This window comes from Pelodiscus sinensis, chromosome 18, assembly GCF_049634645.1.
Source record: "Pelodiscus sinensis isolate JC-2024 chromosome 18, ASM4963464v1, whole genome shotgun sequence".
Classification (NCBI taxonomy): domain Eukaryota; kingdom Metazoa; phylum Chordata; order Testudines; family Trionychidae; genus Pelodiscus; species Pelodiscus sinensis.
In genome coordinates this window covers 5,082,741-5,103,716 of record NC_134728.1, presented here as the reverse complement: position 1 = coordinate 5,103,716, position 20,976 = coordinate 5,082,741, and the positions used below count along the sequence as shown (strand labels likewise).

Genomic DNA, 20,976 nt, shown 5'->3' with positions numbered 1-20,976 from the left:
ACACCAATTCAAATGACAATGGACAGCTCAGACTGTGGTCACCCACAGCGAACTGTTTACCCGTCAGCCTTCAAACTCTCCTCTGCCTTTCAGAAACAGCCAATCAGGTTCTCTACTGCCTTCACTGATAAGGCACATGTATTTGGAGAGAAAACAGTGATATGAACCAGACTGGAGAAGCTTCAAGAATTCAACTTCTGTCCATAGCCCCAGAAAATAACATGATCCTGTCGGAGGGACCAGGACAGACGACTAATTCCAAGGGTATGAAGTCAACTTCCATGACGAGACAGAGAGTTGTGTCATTTGGACAGGGATCCAAATTCATCCTTGGTGGCTTTCCATTCAGGTTAATGAAGCAACACTAAGGATAAATATAGCCAAATGGATTAATTTTTTTTAAGCGTGTGAGTCTAAATTGCTGCTGAAAAATTTGTGTGCAGTTCTGTTGTCCCTGTAGTCGGGAAGCGGTGTGCAAAAGTACTAGTATGCATTACTGTTGTCCATTTGCATGTGCAAAGTTCGGATTTTGGAGGTTTATCTTGGCTATTCACATTTCACCACTCCTTAGATATGGTTTTTTCCCCATAGGAAACTGACCCTTTGAACAGTAAATTCAGTGGTATATTTTTGAAATATGCGTTCTGCTCCAATTCTGTTTCTCTAGGTCAGATCTAGAAAATAGTTCCCAAATTCTGCATTTTCACTGTGCCATTTGAATCACATAATATATTGCCTGAATCCAAGCCCATGTTTCTAACTGGACTGTGGATAGCAAGTCTGTTGCCGAAAATGAACACCGCTGCAGATAGTGAATGCTATACCTAATATTATTTTCATGGTTTTGCAAGTAACGATGGTACTTTTTTGTATACATTTTAACTGAGGAAGGGGGAAAGAAAGGGGAGATCATATAACTGGAAGAAGAGGAGATAGGAACTAAGGAGCCCTGATTAAGTGGTCCCTGATTTTTGATCTCTCATCTTGTAAATAAACTGAGTGACTCCACTGAAGTGAATGGAATCCCATTGGTGTGAATGAGGTCTTGTCTACACAGGAACACTTTGGAAAGTTAATCCAAATTAACCAAATATGTGAATTTGAAGTGGATTAGTTGAACTGACTTAAACCTACATGGCAATACCCTCATTCGGAATTAAAGAGTCATTAATTCAGTTCACTTTAATTCTCTCCCAAAGTGAAATAAGTTATATCTAATTAAGGCTACTAATTCTGAATAACAGAATTTAATGTGATTTAACTAATTCACTTCAAAGTCACACTTTTGGTTAATTCATATGATCTTTCCCCGTGTACACAGATTCTGAGAGGAGAATCGGGTCTCAAGGCTCTGTTTCTCTTCCTTTTTCTACCACTTGAAAACCTCAAGATGGTTTAGTTGGGGCAGGGATCAAGATTTTAGTCTTTTGGGACCGTGCCTAGCACAGTGGGTTCCTGCTCCATAGCTGGGAGCTCCTAGGTACTATTGTAAACCAAAAAAATAAATCAACATCATCTTCTTGCCCACTTCTCTTCCTTGGGGCTGGGATGGTCAATTTCTTCTTATGACATTTTTCCAGGGTATTCTGATGATCTTCCTAATCGTAGGATGTTTGACTGCCCACTGACTAGTCAAGTTTGTGATTTACACAGAACACTCGTTTGGAGGTAGATGTTTCATGTGGCCACTGCAAGCCCATTATACCCAATCTTGTCTATGTTAAGCACATTTGCACCAGTGTAGATAAATCATTCCCCATGTATGCTCTTAGGGTACATCTACACAGCAGTGTTATTTCGGAATAACTGACGTAATTTTGAAATAACATAGTGTGCATCTACACAGCAAGCCGTTAGTTTGAAATAATGTCAAGATGGAGGACTTCTTACTCCAGTTTCTGTAACCCTTGTTTCATGAGGAGTAAGGGACGTCGAAGGACGAGTGTTCTTCCTTCGACTTATTCCTGTGTAGACAGTGCCAAAAGCCGAATTAATCTATTTGGAATTCAGCTACGCAATTGAAGTAGCTGAAGTTGCATAGTTTAATTCAACTTTTGTCCTGCACTGTAGACATGCCCTTATAGACTGTGATCCAGCATCCTTAACCTCCTCTTTGAGAAACTAAATAGACTGACTTTCTGGAGTCTTACTGGAAGGCATGTTTTCGAGTCTTTAATCATTCTCACGACTCTTCTCTGAACCCTTCCCCATTTAATTCAGTCTCGGCAGCTGCTTAGATGGCTGTCAGGAAAGAATCATCGCTCCCCTCAGTGTACTCTTTATTCTTTTCTTCATGACAGAGAGCATCTGTGTTCAGCAGAGAAATACAAAGTTACCTTCAGGATTTCTATACGGTGAATGGAACTCCAATATCCACCACATAGCCAATTACCCTGCATGACCTTAAGATGTTACCTTCATGTCCACTATAAAACACCGCTATGCACAGGCGTGACTCCATTCCTGCTCAGTTACTGGAATGCATCCAAACTTTGTTGTGTCCGGGAAAATACAAATATCAGGAACATGCCCTCCAAATAGCTGCCCGACTGGGATCAAACCTGCTCTCCGATATGTGGGACAGATCCTCGCTCATGTTAACATGAGACATTGGTGTGAACCAATGTTCCCTCTAATCCTTTTCATCCATGTGTGGATTATTGTCATCCATGTGCAGAATACATTTTTTATGTGCACTGAGGCATGTGCAAATGTGCATGATCAATAGAATCACAAAACCTACCAGTGGGCGCTCTGCCAGTCAGCTGGGCAGCATTTTAATGTCTCCTGAGCGGCCGTGAAAGCTCACAGCTTACAGGAAACGCTGATTTTAACCCCATTCTGCAAGAAACGGTGGCTTCATCCCACGGCCCAACAGTATTGGCAAACACCTTGCCTTGGAGAATCAAATGGTATTTTGACCGGTGATTAAAATACTCTTTTAACTGGCATCAGAACAAAAAGGCAGGCAATTTGGGCCTAGCTGGTCCATTGTTAATAGACTAGAGACCTTTTTCACTCTTGGTGGTGTAAATCCGAGGCAATGGCATGCACATGAACAGTGTTACACCAGAATAAAATCAATCGAATAAGAGTGGGTCCCGTCGTTGCTTTTTACACAGACCTGTGCAAGTAAAGAGGACAAATATGTTTACATTGAGGGGGGGATAGTTGTGATGAGTTTCGTTCCTCCTAAATGAGTCTCCTTCATTTTGCATTGGACAGCATCTCTCTCTGATGAAGACTTTTGCTGTGTTTCATGCCAGGGCCAGATCTCTAAGGGGTGTCAATCCACTAAGATCCACTGACGTCCTGTCTTAGCAGCTGACCGTCAAGCAAAGTGTCTCACTGAACGATCTGTACCATTGTCTTTTGCGCTCATACCTGGATGCCTTACACCAGGCAGAACAGCCAAGTGACAGCTTCCACGTGAGTGGAAAGCTTCCACATTTGAACAGTCTCAGCCTCACAGCTCTGGTGCTGCTTGTGCATTTCAACGTCCCCTTCATTCCTGAAGTGTCTCATCTGATGTTGTTTTTTCAGCATGAAGATTGTTTGCTATTGAAATAGCGAAGTGCAGCTATCACCTTGATTTTCCAAAGTGGTGCTTGGTTTCTGATCAGATCTGCACCAACATCAACAGCGGCAGATAGAGCCAATTGTCAGGACTGACTGGTAACGTCAGCATAGCTTGAGACCCTCCCTCCAACTCAGATTAAAGAGAGAAGAGACTGAACAGCGGAAGGCAGCAAAGTGCTGGAGAACACAACAAGCTCCCCCCGGCTTTTGCAGGTAAGAGGAACAGACAGCTTTAGCTTTGTGTGAAAGATTCTAGCTTGGGTATGCCTTTGATTATTGTTGTGTACTGGCAAAATGCTGCTGCTGTCTTGGACTTTTTTTTCCCTTTGCAAAGCCTGCAGAGGAGTTGGGAAACCTTTGCCCTTTGTGGATTTGTTTCCCTGCAGAGGAATTTTGGAAAGTGCCTGGGGAAAATAATAGCCACAAAGAAAGCATCAGACAGAAAGATGTAAATAGACGGGAACTGCTCCCGCAGTTATTCTACACCTGTGTTTGTTTGCAGGAGCATCTTTTCCTCCTTTTTTTCCTGTATAAATATTGAACTTTTGGGACCGGTGGCATCGTTGTGTGTGTGCCGAGTCTCACATACTATTACACTTTTATTGTCTTAGGGATGTTTTTGCTACTGAATAAGGTCTGGGGCTAAAGTTAGCTGTACTTGAGAGTTCTTTTCTTTTCAGACAAGCCCATTCAATCACAGCTTTTGTTTTTTTGTTTTGTTTTTTTCTTTTCGCAGGGCTTTAGGAAGCGACCGGGTTGCCTGCAGTGGCCAGATTCCCACTGGATTGGGCTGGAAAGCAGAATCCCCATTCACTGGAGGTAAAAAGATTGTGGAAGCCCCTTGACCCAGAGGAACAGACGCACTAAACACTAAAGTCTTCCCACTGGCCGGGGCAGAAAAGCAAGTGGCAGCAGTGTAAGTAACGGCAGCAGACTTCCTGTGAATCCCCCGCTCGTAAATCGTTTGCGGGGCACAAAGCTTGCCTGGGTTGGCTTCCCTCCCACCCAAGAGGGATCTTTGCTCCAGCTGATTCATCCTGAACAGCCAGACCTCTTGAGCACCGCCCAGCAACCACACAGACTGAGGTGCGCAAGACTGAAGAGCTTTTGTGGGTTTTTTATTTCCCTTGCTTGCTTGGTGTGAGGAAGCCCCAGTTTTACCAGCAGGGCTTCTTTTAATGGCGTTTTGTCCCCCCCCCCCCCCACGGCTGAGCTAAACATTTCAAATTTTACAAGGTGACTAGACACGCAGGTTCCCGCCTTCCTTCAGAAAGTCCCTGCTCTCCCGATGAACTGTGAACCTCGCTCCACCAGCAACAAGGAGCTCTCCCTGCCAAGGTCTGCAATGAAACCAGAACGCCGTTCCTGATCCGAGGAAGCAGGCATGGGAAATCACTCCCGGGAAAGCAATCTGACCAGCCCCTGCAATGATACGAATGACTGCAGGGATCTGGACAATGGCACGAGGTCCAACTTCACCTTCCATGACCAGTCTACTGATTTTTATGTTGTCCTCCCCATCATTTACTCTGTGATCTGTGCAGTGGGGCTCACGGGCAACACCGCCGTCATCTACGTGATCCTCAAGGCCCCGAAGATGAAGACTGTCACCAATATGTTCATTCTGAACCTGGCGATAGCCGATGACTTGTTCACTTTGGTTCTGCCCATTAACATTGCTGAGCACCTTTTGCACTACTGGCCCTTTGGAGAAATCCTCTGCAAGATCATCCTGTCCATAGACCACTACAACATCTTCTCCAGCATCTATTTCCTCACGGTGATGAGCATAGACAGGTACCTGGTGGTCTTGGCCACCGTCCAATCCAAAAGGATGCCCCATCGCACCTACCGCGCAGCACGAATTGTCAGCCTATGCATCTGGGCCTTGGTTACCATCATCATTCTCCCTTTCTTCATCTTTGCCAACGTCTATGTAGATAACCTACAGATCAAGAGCTGTGGTCTAAACTTCCCCAAACCCGAGAAGTTTTGGTTCAAAGCCAGCAGGATCTACACCCTTATTCTTGGCTTTGCCATTCCCGTGTCCACCATCTGCATTCTGTACACCATGATGCTGTACAAACTGAGGAATATGCACTTGAATTCAAACGCGAAAGCCCTGGACAAAGCCAAGAAAAAGGTCACCATCATGGTCTTCATCGTCCTGGCCGTGTGTCTCTTCTGCTGGACCCCCTTCCACCTGTCCACCATCGTGGCTTTGACCACTGACTTAACTCAAACCTCCCTGGTCATTGGGATCGCCTACTTCATCACCAGTTTGAGCTATGCCAATTCATGCTTGAATCCTTTCTTGTACGCTTTCCTGGATGACAGTTTCCGGAAAAGTTTTAGAAAGATGCTGGAATGCAGAGCGGCTTAAGAGATGGGCCATGCCACTCTGTTCCCTTCCCTCTCGTGGCTTTGCAGGGGCGACCTCGCAAACTTTTCCGTGTCTGGCTGAAAAATAGACAAGCTATACGTCTTGTTTCGTTAGGCTTTTTGTTGAATGACTATGTATGTCTGTGCTGTTTCTTTTGCATTTTCATAACTAATAATAAAGTTTCATCTTCTTTGTATGACTCTCACAATCAAAGTGGGGGGAGGTTGTTGTCTTGTTTAGGGGGCACATTCTGAAATACTGAAGGCAACCTTTTTAGAAAATGTACTCTTGCCATCTCATGGTCTTGTGTTGCCACCTGCTGTACAATCGCAGAAGAACCGGGTCGCTCAAAGGGCTGAAGCTATCACGCTAAAAAGATCAGCCTTTTAAAAGTGTGCTTAGCTTTTTGTTATTAATCTACCTGCTGTAGGCCAAATTGTTATAATGCTGTAGGAGGAGTTGCCAGATACATTTCCACATTATAAAAATGGACTTTAATGATGAGATAAAATGGTGCATATGAAGAAACCTGCATCTGTGTGTGTGTGTGTGTGTGTGTGTGTGTGTGTTGGACATAATTTGATTTCAGAGGAGAGTCTGTTTTCCCCTAAGATTTCGCCTTACCTCATCTGCTCACGTGAAACAAAGTAAAAAGAAGTGTCTGAAAGTTGCAATATCTGAACTAAACAATATACAAATATTGTGGTGATAATTTGTGTAGTAGCAATGCCAAGAAGTTTCTTTTCTTTTTTAATGTTTAGAAAGATAATCTACGTTCAAGTGTGTGATGAAATAAATGACCTTGAAAAAGTGTCTGGTCTTTCTACTAGAAGCAACATTTTTTAGGAAACATGGTTACCTTACTCATCCCAATCATCGCTGCCATGTAAATTTCATGTCACCTGATTTATAACCCTGCATTGTTTCTTATAACAGAGCAAAGACATGCTACATATCACAAGAACAGCCCTAGAAAAAGTGTCACCGAGAGACTTTCATTCCACCCAGCAAATGCTTAACTTGAAACAGGTGAGTTGATCTGTTAATATTCATATTTATTATTTGTATTATTGTAGTGCTTAGGAGTCTTTGTCATGAGCCACGGCCCTGCTGTGGTAGGCACTGTATCATCAATATCTCAGGGAGAGAGGAAGATCTATTTCAGGTAGTAAAAGAATTGCCAGTAAAAGAGCTTCCCCCTTCTAAAACTAGGCTGGTGACACTTCAGCACCCAAGTAAAGTGCTCTGAGCTCTGTGGATGAAGAGTGGTTATTAGAACCTTTCCGCAGGTCCCCGTCTGAGGTGCCCTGATGCAGTCCAGGAGGCAATCAAAAGCTAAGAGCAACATAACTCGAGCATGTTTTAGTGCTAGTGTAACCCACACACCTGGCTGGGCGTGGTTCACTGTCCCACGTAGTGGCATTTAGACCACTTACAGAGAGACAGAGAGAGAGAATGAGTCTGCTCTACAGCTGGCTTTTAGCTCAGGCTGTAGACGCTCATACGCAAAGCTCCAGAGAGCCCAGGTTTGGTTCTGCCTGGCAGCATGACACTAGGATGCTGGATAGGTCTACCCTTCTGTGGGCATGCAGACGTGAACACAGCATGCCCAGCTGGCATGGATAGGAGCAGCAGTGTAGACAGAGAAGCATTGCTTAGACAAGCAGAGTGCCCAGCATACCCCCTGACCCGTTTATGTGCCCTACACTACGCCTCCCATAGTGACATGGTTATTTTTAGCAGTGTGGTATCCTGCTGCCATGGCCGGATCCTTTCCCAGCTGCCTCCCCCTAGCAGAGCCTTTCCATGCTGCAGCGCAAGCATCGGCATAGCTTAAGAAAGCCCAGTGAGAAAAATCTGTTGCTGATCAGTTTCATTGAGTTTTCCTTTGTGCTAGTGTCATGGGCTTGGCTCAATTGGGATACCTGTTGGTTCTCTACACCTTTCATTATTCACTCAGTGCACAGTCAACCTGTGGAACTCCTTGCCAGAGGATGTGGTGAAGACTAGGACTTTAACAGGGCTCAAAAAAGAGCTAGATAGATTCATGGAGGTTAGGTCCATCAATGGCTATTAGCCAGGATGGGTAGGAATAGTGTCCCTAGCCTCTGTGACAGGAGACGGATCATGTGAGGTTTAACTGTTGTGTTCCCTCCCTCTGGGGAATCTGGTATTGGCCACTGTTGGCAGACAGGATACTGGGCTGGATGGACCTTTGGTCTGACCCATTATTGCTGTTCTTATATGTTGAAACTCTCTAGTCCGGCACTCTCTGGTCCAGCAACATCCGTGGTCTGGCATGATTTTAGTTGGGGGTTGTCCACTTCACTCGAATGTAGCCAAGTTTCCTGCAGTCCGGTAAAGTTTGTTTACAGCCACCAGTCCTGGCTCTCAGGCTGTGTCTAGACTGGCCAGTTTTTCCGGAAAATCAGCCGCTTTTCCGGAAAAACTTGCCAGCTGTCTACACTGGCTGCTTGAATTTCCGCAAAAGCACTGACTTCCTACTGTCTGAAATCAGTGCTTCTTGCAGAAATACTATGCTGCTCCCGTTCAGGCAAAAGTCCTATTGCGCAAAAATTTTGCGCAAAAGGGCCAGTGTAGACAGCTCAGATTTGTTTTCCGCAAAAAAGCCCTGATGGTGAAAATGGCGATCGGGGCTTTTTTGCGGAAAAGCGCATCTAGATTGGCACGGACGCTTTTCCGAAAAAGTGCTTTTGCAGAAAAGCGTCCGTGCCAATCTAGACACTCTTTTCCGCAAATGCTTTTAACGGAAAACTTTTCCATTAAAAGCATTTCCAGAAAATCATGCCAGTCTAGACACATTATTATCTGTAATGTGCCCATAATGTCTTCTAAGAGCCCAGTAAGCTGTGCAAGTGTTGGTAATGTTGCTAGACAATATTGCCTTCCTCTGATCTGGCAAATTCTGTGATTCGGCATCGGTCAGGTCCCGAGGGTGCCAGACTAGAGAGGTTCAGCCTGCACATCTCTATCTTCCCTCCCCTGCATGGAAGGCAGTGTTTAAGTGCAGAGTACCGTGGTTTGGGGTTGGTGCACAGCATTGCTAACAATCCCACCCTAACTCCTAGCTCTGGTGGCAGAAAAATGACATGTTGTGGGAAATTTCCACATTCCCAAACCAGATCCCATTTTGCATGGGAATGAAAAGTTGAGATGACAAAAAAAAAATGTGCAAACTGAAAAATTCGAAAAGGTTTTAAATCAGAGATACTGAAACAGAAAATGTAGACATTGCCGTCAAAACAAATTGATTTGATGTGTTAGTGACGTTTGTCATTTCAGTTCTTAGTTCTTACAGGCAGAAAACTGAAAAAAAATATCCAAAACATGTTTTCTGTGCAAAATGTCAATTTCAACACTTTTCCAGTGGGAAAATTTTGACCAGCTCTAATTAGCAAGTTGTCTCACAAAACAGATGTTGAATCCTTAGCTGAGCTGATCCTCATGCTGCACTAATTACAGGAAAGGGCTCAAACCTTAATCCAGGGGTTCTCAAACTTGTGATACCTCTCAGTTGCTCGCGACCCCCCTCTAATTTGTTTGTGATCCCCCTCTAAGTCACTCGCGACCCCCCTGGGGGTCGGGACCCACAGTTTGAGAAACACTACTTTAATCCAAGATAACTAAGTGTTGTGCTAGGCATGAATCATTAGAGAGCAGAGAATTTTTTCTCAGGTGACTGGCTGGTGGGTTTTGCCAAAATACTCATGGTCTGACTGACCCCACGTTTGGGGTCGGGAAGGAATTTTTGATGGGTCAGATTTGCAGCGGTCTTGGGGGTTGGGTGGGCAAGGTTGCCTTCTTCTGAAGCCTGGAGCATGGGTCACTTGCTGGTTTCAACTCAAACAGAAACTGTGTGTCTATTACAGGAGTGGATGGATGAGGTTCGGTGAAGCAACCCATCTCCTGGTCTCGCACTGCCACTGCTCTGACTGCTAGGCATGACTGCTCAAGCTATGAGTCTAAGAGGGCTTTGTTTGGGGAGGTTGTGTTGTTATGCCAACAGAAAAATGACTTTGTGTGTGGGCTGCATCTAAGCTAGAGGACTATGCTGGCACAGCTGTGTCAACATAGTCTCTGGAGTGAAGATGCACCCTCACCTTTCATATGAAAAGCATTTCAAGTCCTCAGGTTTGCAGAGAAAGAGCTAAAAACATGACCTGAGTGCATCCTTTAGGCTCAGAAAGCAAAGACACATAAAAGACCCAAAAATAAATTATGTATTTCTTTTTCAACTCATTATTTTAAGCCAGTCTCATGATTTTTTTTATTTGTCTCCTGATGCTGGTGCACCTGAGGTTGGCCGTGTTCCCAGGACAAAGAATTTTGCACTGACATAGCATTGCTGGGAGACTAAGTTTCATTTTTGTTATTCCAGGAAATTAAGGAGGAGGCAGCAGGTGGCAGGAGGCTACGGAGTTAGCAGAAGGTTGTATACATTCTGGTTGATACAAGTGGCATGTAGACAATATTTTTGTCCCTCGGTAAGTAACAAGTTTCTTTGTGAGATTGCTGATGTTTGACAGGCATACACCATGCATCTGGGTTTTCCTGGATGTGACCTCTTTCAGACATCCAGTTTGGAACACCAGAAAAATCACAGATTTTTTTTAATATTTCCAAAATCTGCTCAGAGGAAGATTTGAAGACCAAAAAAGAGGTCATGACTGGGAAAACCTGGGAGGCTAGTGATCCTACTCATGACCTCCCTACACTCACCTTGTGACCCCTTTCTGAGTTGGGAGCCCGCAGATGGAGAAAAGCTGTACTTGGGTACTCCCCAATAACCCTGAGGTCCAACATAGCCAAAAGTTTCTGGTAAACGATTTCCCGCGATTTCCACTCAATAGGTAGGGCTCTACCAAATTCATCATGCATGCTCATCAGTTTCACCACCAGAGGTTTTCCAGATTGGACAACTCCACAATTTCAGAAGTTTGCCTCAGAAATGTCATGACGTTCTAACCATGTGGACCTTAATCCAAAACAGGATTGTGCGCGGTGGGGGTGAGAAGTTTCCAAAGTTGTTTTGCAAAGGGGGTCCCAAAAATGCCACCTTCGCTTCTGTGCAGCCCTCAGGACAGGTGTAAATTAGGTTCCATCCTCATTTCTACACTGCCTCTCAGGGTGTGTCTAGACTACAGAGTTTTGTCGACAAAAGTGGACTAAACCTGCGTCTACACTACCGCTGAGTTCTGTCGACATAACATCGACAGAACTCAGCAGTTTTGTCGACGCTGGTAAACCTCATTTTACGAGGAGTAACTCCTTTTGTCGACAGAGTTCTGTCGACAGAAGGCATTATTACATCTAAACTGTCCTTTGCGTCCACACTGTTATGTCGACAAAGTGGTTTGCTTTGTCGACAGAACTGAATGTAGTCTAGACGCTCTTTGTCGACAGAAGCTTTGTCGACAGTATCTGTCGACAAAGCTTCTGTCGCCAAAACCCTGTATTCTAGACGTACCCTCACTGATCTCCCCCACCAAGAGTGACTGTGTTGGGGAAGGACAACTCTTGTCTCTCCCCAGCCTGGCCAGACTAGCAGCTGGGTGCCCAAGGCTCCTAGCAGTATGGGGAGATCGGATTTTACGGTGCAGGGCAGATTTCACTTTTTTCACAGCTGTGAAATTGATAGGGCCCTTGTCAGGTCCTCACGGACCTTTTTCCCCATAATGATCTGCACTTGATGGTAGATTCCTTTAGAATGTTCTGGCCATGCTATGAACACCAAGGGGAGGTCTTCAATCCACGGCATGTGCTGTTTCTGTCTTTCCAGCAGCATGGATTAAGGGTGCCGGCAGCTCAAGCTCTGGTGAAAAAAGCATGAGGAGGAGGCCCTCTTGGTCTTTTCAAGTCTTCAGCAGATCTGTGTGCGATGGCCTATGTCTTGTTTCTTTTCCCTGCATGGTGGATTTCATCATCAACTGCTCTTGCCCTGTTGATAGCCTTGAATGATCCTCGTCCCTTGGCCAGCAGTTTTGACTTCAAGGTTGGCAGCATCAATCAACCCTCTCCCTGGGCTTCAAGTTTTACATTCTGTCCCTTTGTTGTCAGCCTGTTCCTGATTCTGAGATGTCAGCGCGTTCTCCCACAACAAAACCCTGTGGGGGCTCCACGTTTTCCCTTTGACAGGACTTGGACTGTACCATGTTGGTTGTTCCTTGACCTGGCTCCTCCCATGCCTTGCAGAGGAGATCGAGGCTCATGTGGGGCTGCCTCTCATAGAACGGGGGAAAGGGGCAGCAAGGGATAAACCAGGCTGGGTGATGGGGATCTGAGGCTTTGGCCTTTTGGCTGGTTCACCAATTGAATTGCAGATTCACAGAGTGCAACACAATGTGCCATCCCCAGTGTCCCCACAGAGGGAAGGGCCTGCAGCCCCCTCTGGTTCCTGTGAATGGCTCAGGGCTTATCACACCTCTGCCCGCTCCTCCTCCCCCATGGAGGGGAAAGGGTCCTGGATCCCCCCATGAAATGGGTGGTTAGTGTAAGAGCCTGGGTCCTCCCTCTCCACTGGGCACATGCCTCCCCCAGGATCCTCCAGCTGTCAGAACAAAGGGGTCCATACTCTTAGGCAGCGGCGGATATAGGGCAGAGCGAGCGGGGCGGCTGCCCTCAATAGGCCCCACGCACGCTACTTCTGGTCAGCTGCTGCCGAGGCGCCTGCGCGAAACGCTATTTCCAGTCAGCTGCTGCCGAGGCGCATGCGCGAAATTGTGCACCCCTGGGTCCTGCAGAACTGCCTTGGGCCCCGCAAAATTATCATCCGCCCCTGCTCTTAGGCAAAGGCCAGCTCTGCTCTCAGACCTGGGGCAGCTGCTGCTGGCAGAACCTCTCCTGCAGCCGGGACTCCTGCTGCACCTTCTCCAGCATCTTCCCCGGCCAGTCTCTGGTTTTCTGCTGTCTCCCCATTCAGAGCGGTCTGGCTCGGCGGGGCAGGGTGCCAGTGCAATAGGGCATCCCCTGGCCAAAATGGGGAGGACGTGACTCCGGCTCACTCAGCTCAGTGGGGCTGTCAATCCGCTCCTCGTGCCCAGGAATCTGGAGACCCACCGTGTGCTCAGGCCGGTCAGGGGGTTGGTCTGTTGGCCTCTTCGCCCCTTGCTGGGGTCTATCCCGGGATAGTGCTCTAGCAGGCTGCTGACCGGAGTTCCTTTCTCCTGCCTGCTCACCCCTCTTCGGCAGCCCTGCCAGTCGCATTCCCAGCCCTTTGGTCCACCCCGCTGCCGTTAGCCGGCCAAGCAGCAGTGGCTGGCAGTGCCTGGATTAACCCTTTGGTTTCTGAGCTAGCGTGTGGACACATACGCTCCATGGAAGGCTCGCTTTGAAACTCTTCCTCCAGCTGGAGCAGGTTCTGTAAGGGCAGCGGGGCAGGATCCCAGTGGCGCAGGCCTGCTTCCTAACCCCGCCTGGCTCCATGGGGGGCTCTACAGCCCACCAGAGGCACCCTAAAAGGGGCAGCCCCTGCAGAGCCTCGGACACCTGCTGACAGGATGAGATGGAGCGGAGCTGGCGCATCACTGGGGCCCTGACGTCCTCCTGTCTCACGAGAACAAGGGCGGGTCAAAGGTTTGGCTGCCCCGAGGAACCAGGAAGGATTAAAGGCAACTGGCACCCTGGGATGGATTCGTCTTCCTCTCTAGTAACCTCCAGAGCCAGACCCCCCCTCCCACATACACCCCACTTAGGAGGAGCCCCTGCCTCCATTCCCTCATCTCCCTATGACACCTGTTCCTTACCAGCTTCTCGCTGTCCAATTGCTTGGTCTGGTGTTGGTGGCCGTGTTCTTCCACTCCCATTGGGGTGCATCCTAGAGAGCAGGGCTCTCTAGGGTGGGTGGAGTGTCCTTGGTGCCTGGGGAGGGGGGTTAATCCTAAATGGAACAGGGGGAGAAGGAGAGAGACAGACTCATCCTCCAGCTGGGGCCAATCTCAGAGTATTTGGTGAGTCTCAAAAGGGCTCCCATCACCCAGTGGGGGACAGTCTCAGAGGGGAGGTGGATCGTCCCATTGCCTGGTTTCTGTCAGTGTCACTTTTCTATTGGGGCCCATGTCCCAGGGGGTTTCCTTACTGCTGGCGGAGCAGCTGTTTGTAGATCCAGTAGATCCCCTCCCTGCCAGCCGGCCGGTATCCATGGCTCAGTCACTGATGAACAGTTGCAGTGAAGCCACCAAGCTCCCTAGTTTGGGGAACGGTGCTGAGCTCTAATGGAAGGGAAGGGGGGGGGCTCATCAGGGAAAGCTCAACAGGATGTTGACAGACCCCTCGCCCTTCACTGGCTCAAAAGCCCTTGGTCAGAAGAAGGGAATGACTGTGAGGACAGTCCCCATCCTCCCCCCCAGTCTCAGTGCTGGTAGAAGAGCCGATTCCCTTCGGGCCCACCTGGTTCTCTCGGAAGGAGTCTCCATCTCCTGGACCCCCTGGTGGCAGCGGGGAAGTTTGGGCAGGGGATTTGAGACTCTCACTCCTCAAGCCAGCCAGGGCCCTGACAAAATTCCATCTCCTTCCCCTGTCCCTGAAGAAGGAAGAGCCCTACACACCCCGATGGCTCTGACCAAGGATGGCCCACTGGGGTGCAGGCTAGAAGGACAGACTAGAAAATGGGTTTCCAGTCTCCCCTTTCCAGGTCCCCCCATCCAGCACTAAGGTAAAACTGCTCCTGCCTCTCCTGACCATGCTCACTTCCAAGATGTAGCAGAGCCTGCCTGTGTCTGAGGACTCTGCCAACAGGTGCCCCAGCCTGGCCTGCCTGAGGTCAGACAAGGCCTTGTGCAGAGCCCACAAAGGCAGGAACAGCCATGGCTCACAGTTGGGAAGTTGGGAAAACTGATTCCTGTTAAAAGCCCCCTGCTTGGCCAATCAGCATCAAGACTCTAAGAACTGGGAGGCTGAGAGGTCTCAGCAGATGTCCCAAAGGATGGGCCAGGTCACCACCAGAGGGGATCAGTCTCAGAGCACTTCCACCCCACCTATGTGGGACAGCCTCCTACAAAGCCATAAGGGGTATCTCTGAAGTCACCTCTGTCCTGCCTGGCTGATGTCAGGGTCTCTCTGTGAGGTCACCACCTCCCCGCCACTGTCCTCCAATAGGCTGTGGTCCTGTAACAGGCCTTTGTGATGTCACTACCACACCCACCCTTCTGCTACAAGGCTGATGTCCTGCCCTCGCCAGCCCGTTGGGACTCACTGACTCATCAGAATAAAGTGCTCTCAGATGAGCTGCAAACCAACCATTGCTCATCGTCAATATTCAGGCAAGTATTGGAGAAGAACTGGAACAATAGAGAGAATCAGCAACTGCCCACAGACAATAACGGCCGAGAAGCAGCACGATCAAATATGTGATTGTTTGTGACTTAAAGTGATTGCTTGGCCTTAAAGAGAACAAAAGGACCCGAGTCTTCCCTGTCAGTACCTACTGCTCTGCCAATCAACATCAAGATTCTGAGACCTGGGAGGTGGGGAAGTCTCAGCAGAAGTCCAAAAAGATGGCCCAGGTTCCAGGCTCTGAGTACTCTTGCACCTCTTTGTGAAGGCCTCCCACAGAGACAGCAACTCCCTCCCCCCCCCCACCTTGATACACACACCTCTCCTTGGTGGAGGCAGGGAAGAATGGAAAAGGGAGAAAAGAATCAAGAGAAGAAGAGAAAGAGGGATGGAAGGAGGAAAAGGGAAATCTAAACGGACAAACCCCCAATGCCCCCAGCAATTCTGTGGGACAAAGTTTTAGGTAGGAAATCAAATCACTTTACCCTAGTGTTTTCTATGCCTAGAATTCAGCTGGCACCAGGTGGACCAGATGGGACAGGTTCTGAGGCTCTTACCGTCTAAACAGGAACTACAAAACCAGTAGTAGGAAAGGAGGATAAAACCCCAATGAGGTTGCTCTTCATACTAATTCTCTCTCAGTCCCCAAGAAGAGACCCTGAGAAGGAGTCTTGCTGTTGCAAAACCATAGGAGTCGCTGAGGTTGCCCCTGCCTTGCCCCTCTGTCCTGCCTGGCTGATGTCAGGGTCCCTCTATGTGGTCAGCGCCTCCCCACCACTGTCCCCCAATCGGCTGAGGTCCTGCAACAGGCCTTTGTGACGTCACTGCCACACCCACCCCTCCCTCGGAAGGCTGGTGTCCTGACCCTGGTCTGCCTCTCTGGATGTTTGAGCGGCTTCCCCGGGATCATCCCAGTTCATGACAGCTGAGTCTGGGGATCAAGCTGGCTGCACAGTAAGGGCACGTTGACACAGCCGGGCTGAAGTCGAATTAAGCTACACAACTTCATCTACGTCAGTTGTGTAGCTTAAGTCAAACTAGCTTAACTCAGCTTTTGACACTGTCTACACAGCAGGAAGTCGAAGGAAGATCACTCTTTCTCCGTCTTCCCTTACGCCAGTGAAATGAGCAGGGCTCGCCGAACCGCGGTAAGCCCAGCTTGCCAGCCGCGCTGTTCAGCGATCTACGCATGCGCAGATTTCCGGAACCCGGCTCTTCCGAGTTAAAATCTACTCGCCACGAGCGAGTAGATTGTATAATTTGTCGAGCCTTGGAAATGAGGGATACCAGGAGTTGGAGTAAGAAATCCTCCAGCTCAACATTATTATGAAATAAAGGCTTGTAGTGTAGATACACACTCTGTTATTTTGGAATCATGGTAGTTAGCTGCTGTGTAGATGTACCCTAAAACTCCAGAGGCTGAGCCCTAGGCCACACTAAGTTTTTCATTAACTAGTAGACTTTAAGGCCAGAAGGGACCATTAGAGCAAGAAATCAGACCCCTTCACATCCCAGCCTTCCTGTAGATCATAGTAGCTAAGTTTTGATCCAAGCACACACCAGAGAGACATCTCGTCTTTATTGGAAGCCATCAAGAGACGGAGAATCTGTCACTCTCACTGTGAAATATTTGTGCTTTATTTCTAATATGAATGCGTCTGTTTTCACCTTCCAACCACTGGCCTTGTGCTGCCTTTTTCTGCAACATTAAACAGCCCTTTAACATGACATTTTCTCTCCAGGAAGACACTTAGGGTATGTCTACACTACCCTCCTAGTTCGAACTAGGAGGGTAATGTATGCATACCGCACTTGCTAATGAAGCCCGGGATTTGAATTTCACGAGGAGTAACGGTAGTTCGGAATAGGACCCTAGTCCGAACTACCTAGTTCGAGCCCCGTGTAGCCGCGCTACACGGGGTTCGAAGCAGCGGGGATTTAAAAATGGCGGCTCCCCGCTTATGCTAATGAAGCCCGGGAAATTCAAATCCCGGGCTTCATTAGCAAGTGCGGTATGCATACATTACCCCGCTAGTTCGAACTAGCGGGGTAGTGTAGACATACCCTCAGACACTTCAATGAAGTCACCTCTCAGCTTCCCTTTATAGAAGCTAAACAGACCTGGGCTCCACTTGATAGCACACAAGAAGGCGTTTTTCCTCAGCCTTCACAACGCTGGGCTCTTTGCTGCCCCATCTCCAATTTTTCAACCTCTTTTTGAAAAAGAGCAGGCTGCAGGGTCCAGTCTCAGTCTCACGGATTCTGAGACACCTGCCTGCCCTGCTCCCTCCTCTGGTCGTGTGACTAGTGATGGCTGTAGCCGTATTCACCACAGCATCCCCTGGGGGATCCTCTTGAGCGGCTTGCCCAGCATGACCCTAAATCCTTCTCAGAGTCCCTGCTTGCCTGGGGTCAGTTCCCCCTCCCGGGGGTGTGGCCTGCAGGCTTTGGGGCTAAGGTAGGACCCTGCATTTGGCTCTGTGAAAACCTGTTTTGTTCGCATGGGCCCAGCTTCCCAAGGGACCCAGCTCGCTCCACGTCACTGCCTTGGCCTCAGCCTTGTTTCCTACTCGGCTGGAAGTTTGTCACCCACACGTGGAACCAGCCGGGATTCTGTATTTTCGTCCAGTTCATTGATAATTATTTAAACAGTTAATCCCTGAGAGCCTCTGTAGACCCCCAGTGCCAAGCCCCTGCCCTTCGCTGAATCTTTTCCAGGTCCACTGTCTGCTCTTTGAGATGTGCCAACAACAACAGGACAGAGTATTCTGGGTGCAGGTGTCCCATGGACTTAGATAGTGGCACGAAGAGATGGGAGGGGTGACTGAGACCCATACGTAGGGTGACCAGGCCCTGGTCTACACAAGGGAGTTCTTTCGAAATAACCCCCCTTATTCTGAAATAATAAGTGGAGTGTCCACACTAAGCTCGTTATTTTAAAATAATAAGCAGCGTTATTTTGAAATCTGTACTCCTGCTTTCCTCGGGGAATAACGCTTATTTCAAGATGGCCGTCGTGGGGACACTCTGCTGCTGCTATTTCAAAACAACTACTCGCCAGCGTTAGTCATAAGAATTACTCCCCAGTGCTTCCTGGGGCTCTAATTTGAGGTAGCGTGTCCACAATAACGGAGCCTGCCTCGGACTCATTTTGAGGCTCTTCCGTAGCGGGGACACGCGATTTTCATTTTCTTATTTTGGGAGTTATTAAGTTGAATGTAATTATTTCAAAATAATTTCCTAGTGTAGATATATCCTAGATGGCCTACTTTTAAAGGGGCAGTCCCATATTGAAGCCTTTTTGCAGGTGTCTCTACTTTTCTTTTTTAATGGCAAAATGGCCTCTATTTTCTGTCTGTCCTCTTCCACTGGTGGGTCCTATTGCTGGCTACTGCCCACTCACCAGCGGTAAGTGGTGGGGAGGACGGTCCAGTGGCTGACAATAGGGGTCCGTGAACAAGGCTGGTAGTTGGGCAAAGCTGCAGTGTGCAGGGCCGGCTGCGCCCCCTGCTGGCCCATCAGTGGAGTCCCTGCTGCGTGCTCATTCTCAGCCTGCCCCCTCTCTGGCTGGATTGGTTGAAGCCCCTGAAGTCAGGTTCCCTGGGCCCTGGTGCTCAAGGCATAATTAGGGTTTAACCCCTTCCTGCCCGTGCTGTAGCTAGGGGACAGGAGGCAGCTGGGTTGTATCAGTGGCCAACAGCAGCTTGGAGGTGGTAGCTGCCTTTCGACTCTGTGCGGGTGGGACGGGGCAAGCTGCTTCTAGCCACAGAGCAGTGGGATGGGAGGGAAGAGCTGACCTCTGGAAAACCACAGGCCAGGTCACCCCTACTTCTGCCCTCACCCTCGTTCCTCTGGAACCAGCTTCCTTCCCCTCCCTCCCGCACAGCACCAAGAGGCTGCTGCTGGACGTGCTCTGCTGTGAACCCCGACAGAAATCTGGGGAAGGATCATGTGACTTTGCGTATCTCTCACATGTTGCCTTGAGAAGATGTGGCACCAGGTACCAAGAGGGGGGAGGGTGCATGCATGCCCAGCTGGGCATAGAGGTTGAAGAGCACTGGGCAGGGAAGTTTGGGTCAGGTCAGGTCAGTCAGTCACGTCCATACCTGGGTGAGAGAGGTGTACAGGGCTGGGTGTGACACCTCTCCTCCTGCAAACCTTAAAGATAAGAAAGTAAATGAAACGACACCAGCGAGGCAGCATTTCTTTCTAACAGGAACTCAGTCAGCTTGGTGTTAATTTGAATGTGTGTACTGCCTAGGTCTGATTGATTGTCACTGAACTCACTCGAGTACAAGTAATTTTACCCGGCGTCCCGTATTCAGTATAGGGAAATATGGTCACCCGAAGTAGATAGGTCGATAGATAGATAAGCATCGACTAGGGAAGCGATGACATTGCTTTAGAGGCTGGAAAGGGAGCTAGTCTCTGGAAGTTTGGGGTGTGTCTACCCCCAGGTTAGTCTTCGAGGTGGTAGACGTGTGAGGGTAGGAGTGTTAGCAACAGTCTGAGGAAGCTGGGGGAGACTTATATGTAGGAAGTGCAGGCTCGTGGGTGGCTATGGTCATCTTTTAAGCCCAGATCTGCTAGCAGATCGAAAGTATTTGTTTAACAAAGCTCTCAGCCTGAAGGGAGACGCCATTTTGGAGGATCTCCTTTTCTTTAGCAACTGTGCCCCCTAGTGGGAAATATATATTGGTCGACCAGGGTTTCCCAACCTATGGGTCGGGACCCAAATAGAGGTCGCCATTACATTTCAAAAGGGTCACCAGGTGGCTCTTAAGGAGACATTCACACATTTTTTGAATTGCCCTGGATCACCAAGTCTTCCTGACTTGTCAAAATGGGTCCCCATCTGGAAAAGTTTGGGAACCGCTGCTATAGACTATAAAAACAACCAGTAGTCCTGTAGCACCTGCAGCTACGTCTACACTGCAACAGTATTTCGGGACACCAGAGTATCCTGAAATAGCTATCCCACATCTTCACAGCAAAACCCGTTATTTTGGGCTTGCTGTTCCGACATCCCTGTAAACCTCATTCTACGAGGAGTAAGGGACATTTTGGAATAGCGCTTTATTGTATAGACGGCGCCAAATGAGAAAATAAGCTATTTCAAAATAGCATTAAAATAAGATACGCTCACTTTCGGAAGAAGTTTTTTCGGAAGATCTCTTAAAATGGATCTTAAAATGGGGGAGGAAACAACCGTAAGTCCTGTGGCACCTTATAAACTAACAAAAAATATATATCTAGTATTATGAGCTTTTGTGGGCAAAACCTCTGCTCACTTGAAAAAGTGAGTTTTGCCCATGAAAACTCATGATACTATATATATATATATATATATATATATATATATAGTAAGTCTCCCAAGGTGCATCTACACTGCACTGCACTGTAACTCAAAATAAAATACACAATTTGAGCTACACAAACTGCGTACTGCCAAAGCATATCGAAAAAGCCATCTGCTTTTTCGACAGATAGAGTCCACACTGAATGGATGCTCTCTTGCATTTAAGCTAAAGTTACAGACTAACATGGCTCCTGCTCTGAGATCTGTAGACTATATATTCCAATACTATACGAGACAGGATCTTCAGGGAGGAAATCAACCTGAGCAGAATCAAGTTTCGGAGATCATGGGGGAGAAGATGAGCTTGACTCAACCAGTGTGTCACAAACAGAATTCAAGTACTGTCACTTCCAAAAAGGTTTAA

At 48.0% G+C, this 20,976-nt stretch overlaps 1 protein-coding gene and 1 long non-coding RNA gene across 3 annotated transcripts in view; one reads left to right on the top strand and one right to left on the bottom strand.

Moving 5' to 3' along the window:
* The window catches only part of LOC112547379 (uncharacterized), a 31,615-nt gene extending 15,283 nt beyond the window's left edge, over positions 1 to 16,332 (bottom strand). The window contains exons 1-2 of the long non-coding RNA XR_003091118.2: positions 14,669 to 16,332; positions 13,726 to 13,859 (exon numbers count right to left, since the gene is read on the bottom strand). This is a non-coding gene — a long non-coding RNA (uncharacterized LOC112547379). The remainder of the gene's footprint in view (positions 1 to 13,725; positions 13,860 to 14,668) is intronic.
* NPBWR2 (neuropeptides B and W receptor 2) lies at positions 1,222 to 10,996 on the top strand. Of its 2 annotated transcripts, XR_001368920.3 has the most exons (4): positions 1,222 to 3,792; positions 4,316 to 4,495; positions 6,899 to 6,991; positions 10,362 to 10,996. XR_001368920.3 is itself a non-coding variant. In XM_006132479.4 (2 exons), exon 2 carries the CDS (start codon positions 4,964 to 4,966, stop codon positions 5,960 to 5,962), a length of 999 nt encoding a protein of 332 aa, XP_006132541.2. In that variant the 5' UTR covers positions 1,244 to 3,792; positions 4,316 to 4,963; the 3' UTR covers positions 5,963 to 6,817. The 2 variants fall into 2 exon arrangements, 1 of the variants encoding a protein (XP_006132541.2); XM_006132479.4 differs by lacking the exons at positions 6,899 to 6,991; positions 10,362 to 10,996 and having other exon boundaries at positions 1,244 to 3,792; positions 4,316 to 6,817.
* Positions 16,333 to 20,976: the final 4,644 nt, after the last annotated feature.

Coding starts and splice junctions, on each gene's coding strand:
- NPBWR2 (XM_006132479.4), top strand. CDS start 4,964: ATGGGAAATCACTCCCGGGAAAGCAATCTGACCAGCCCCTGCAATGAT.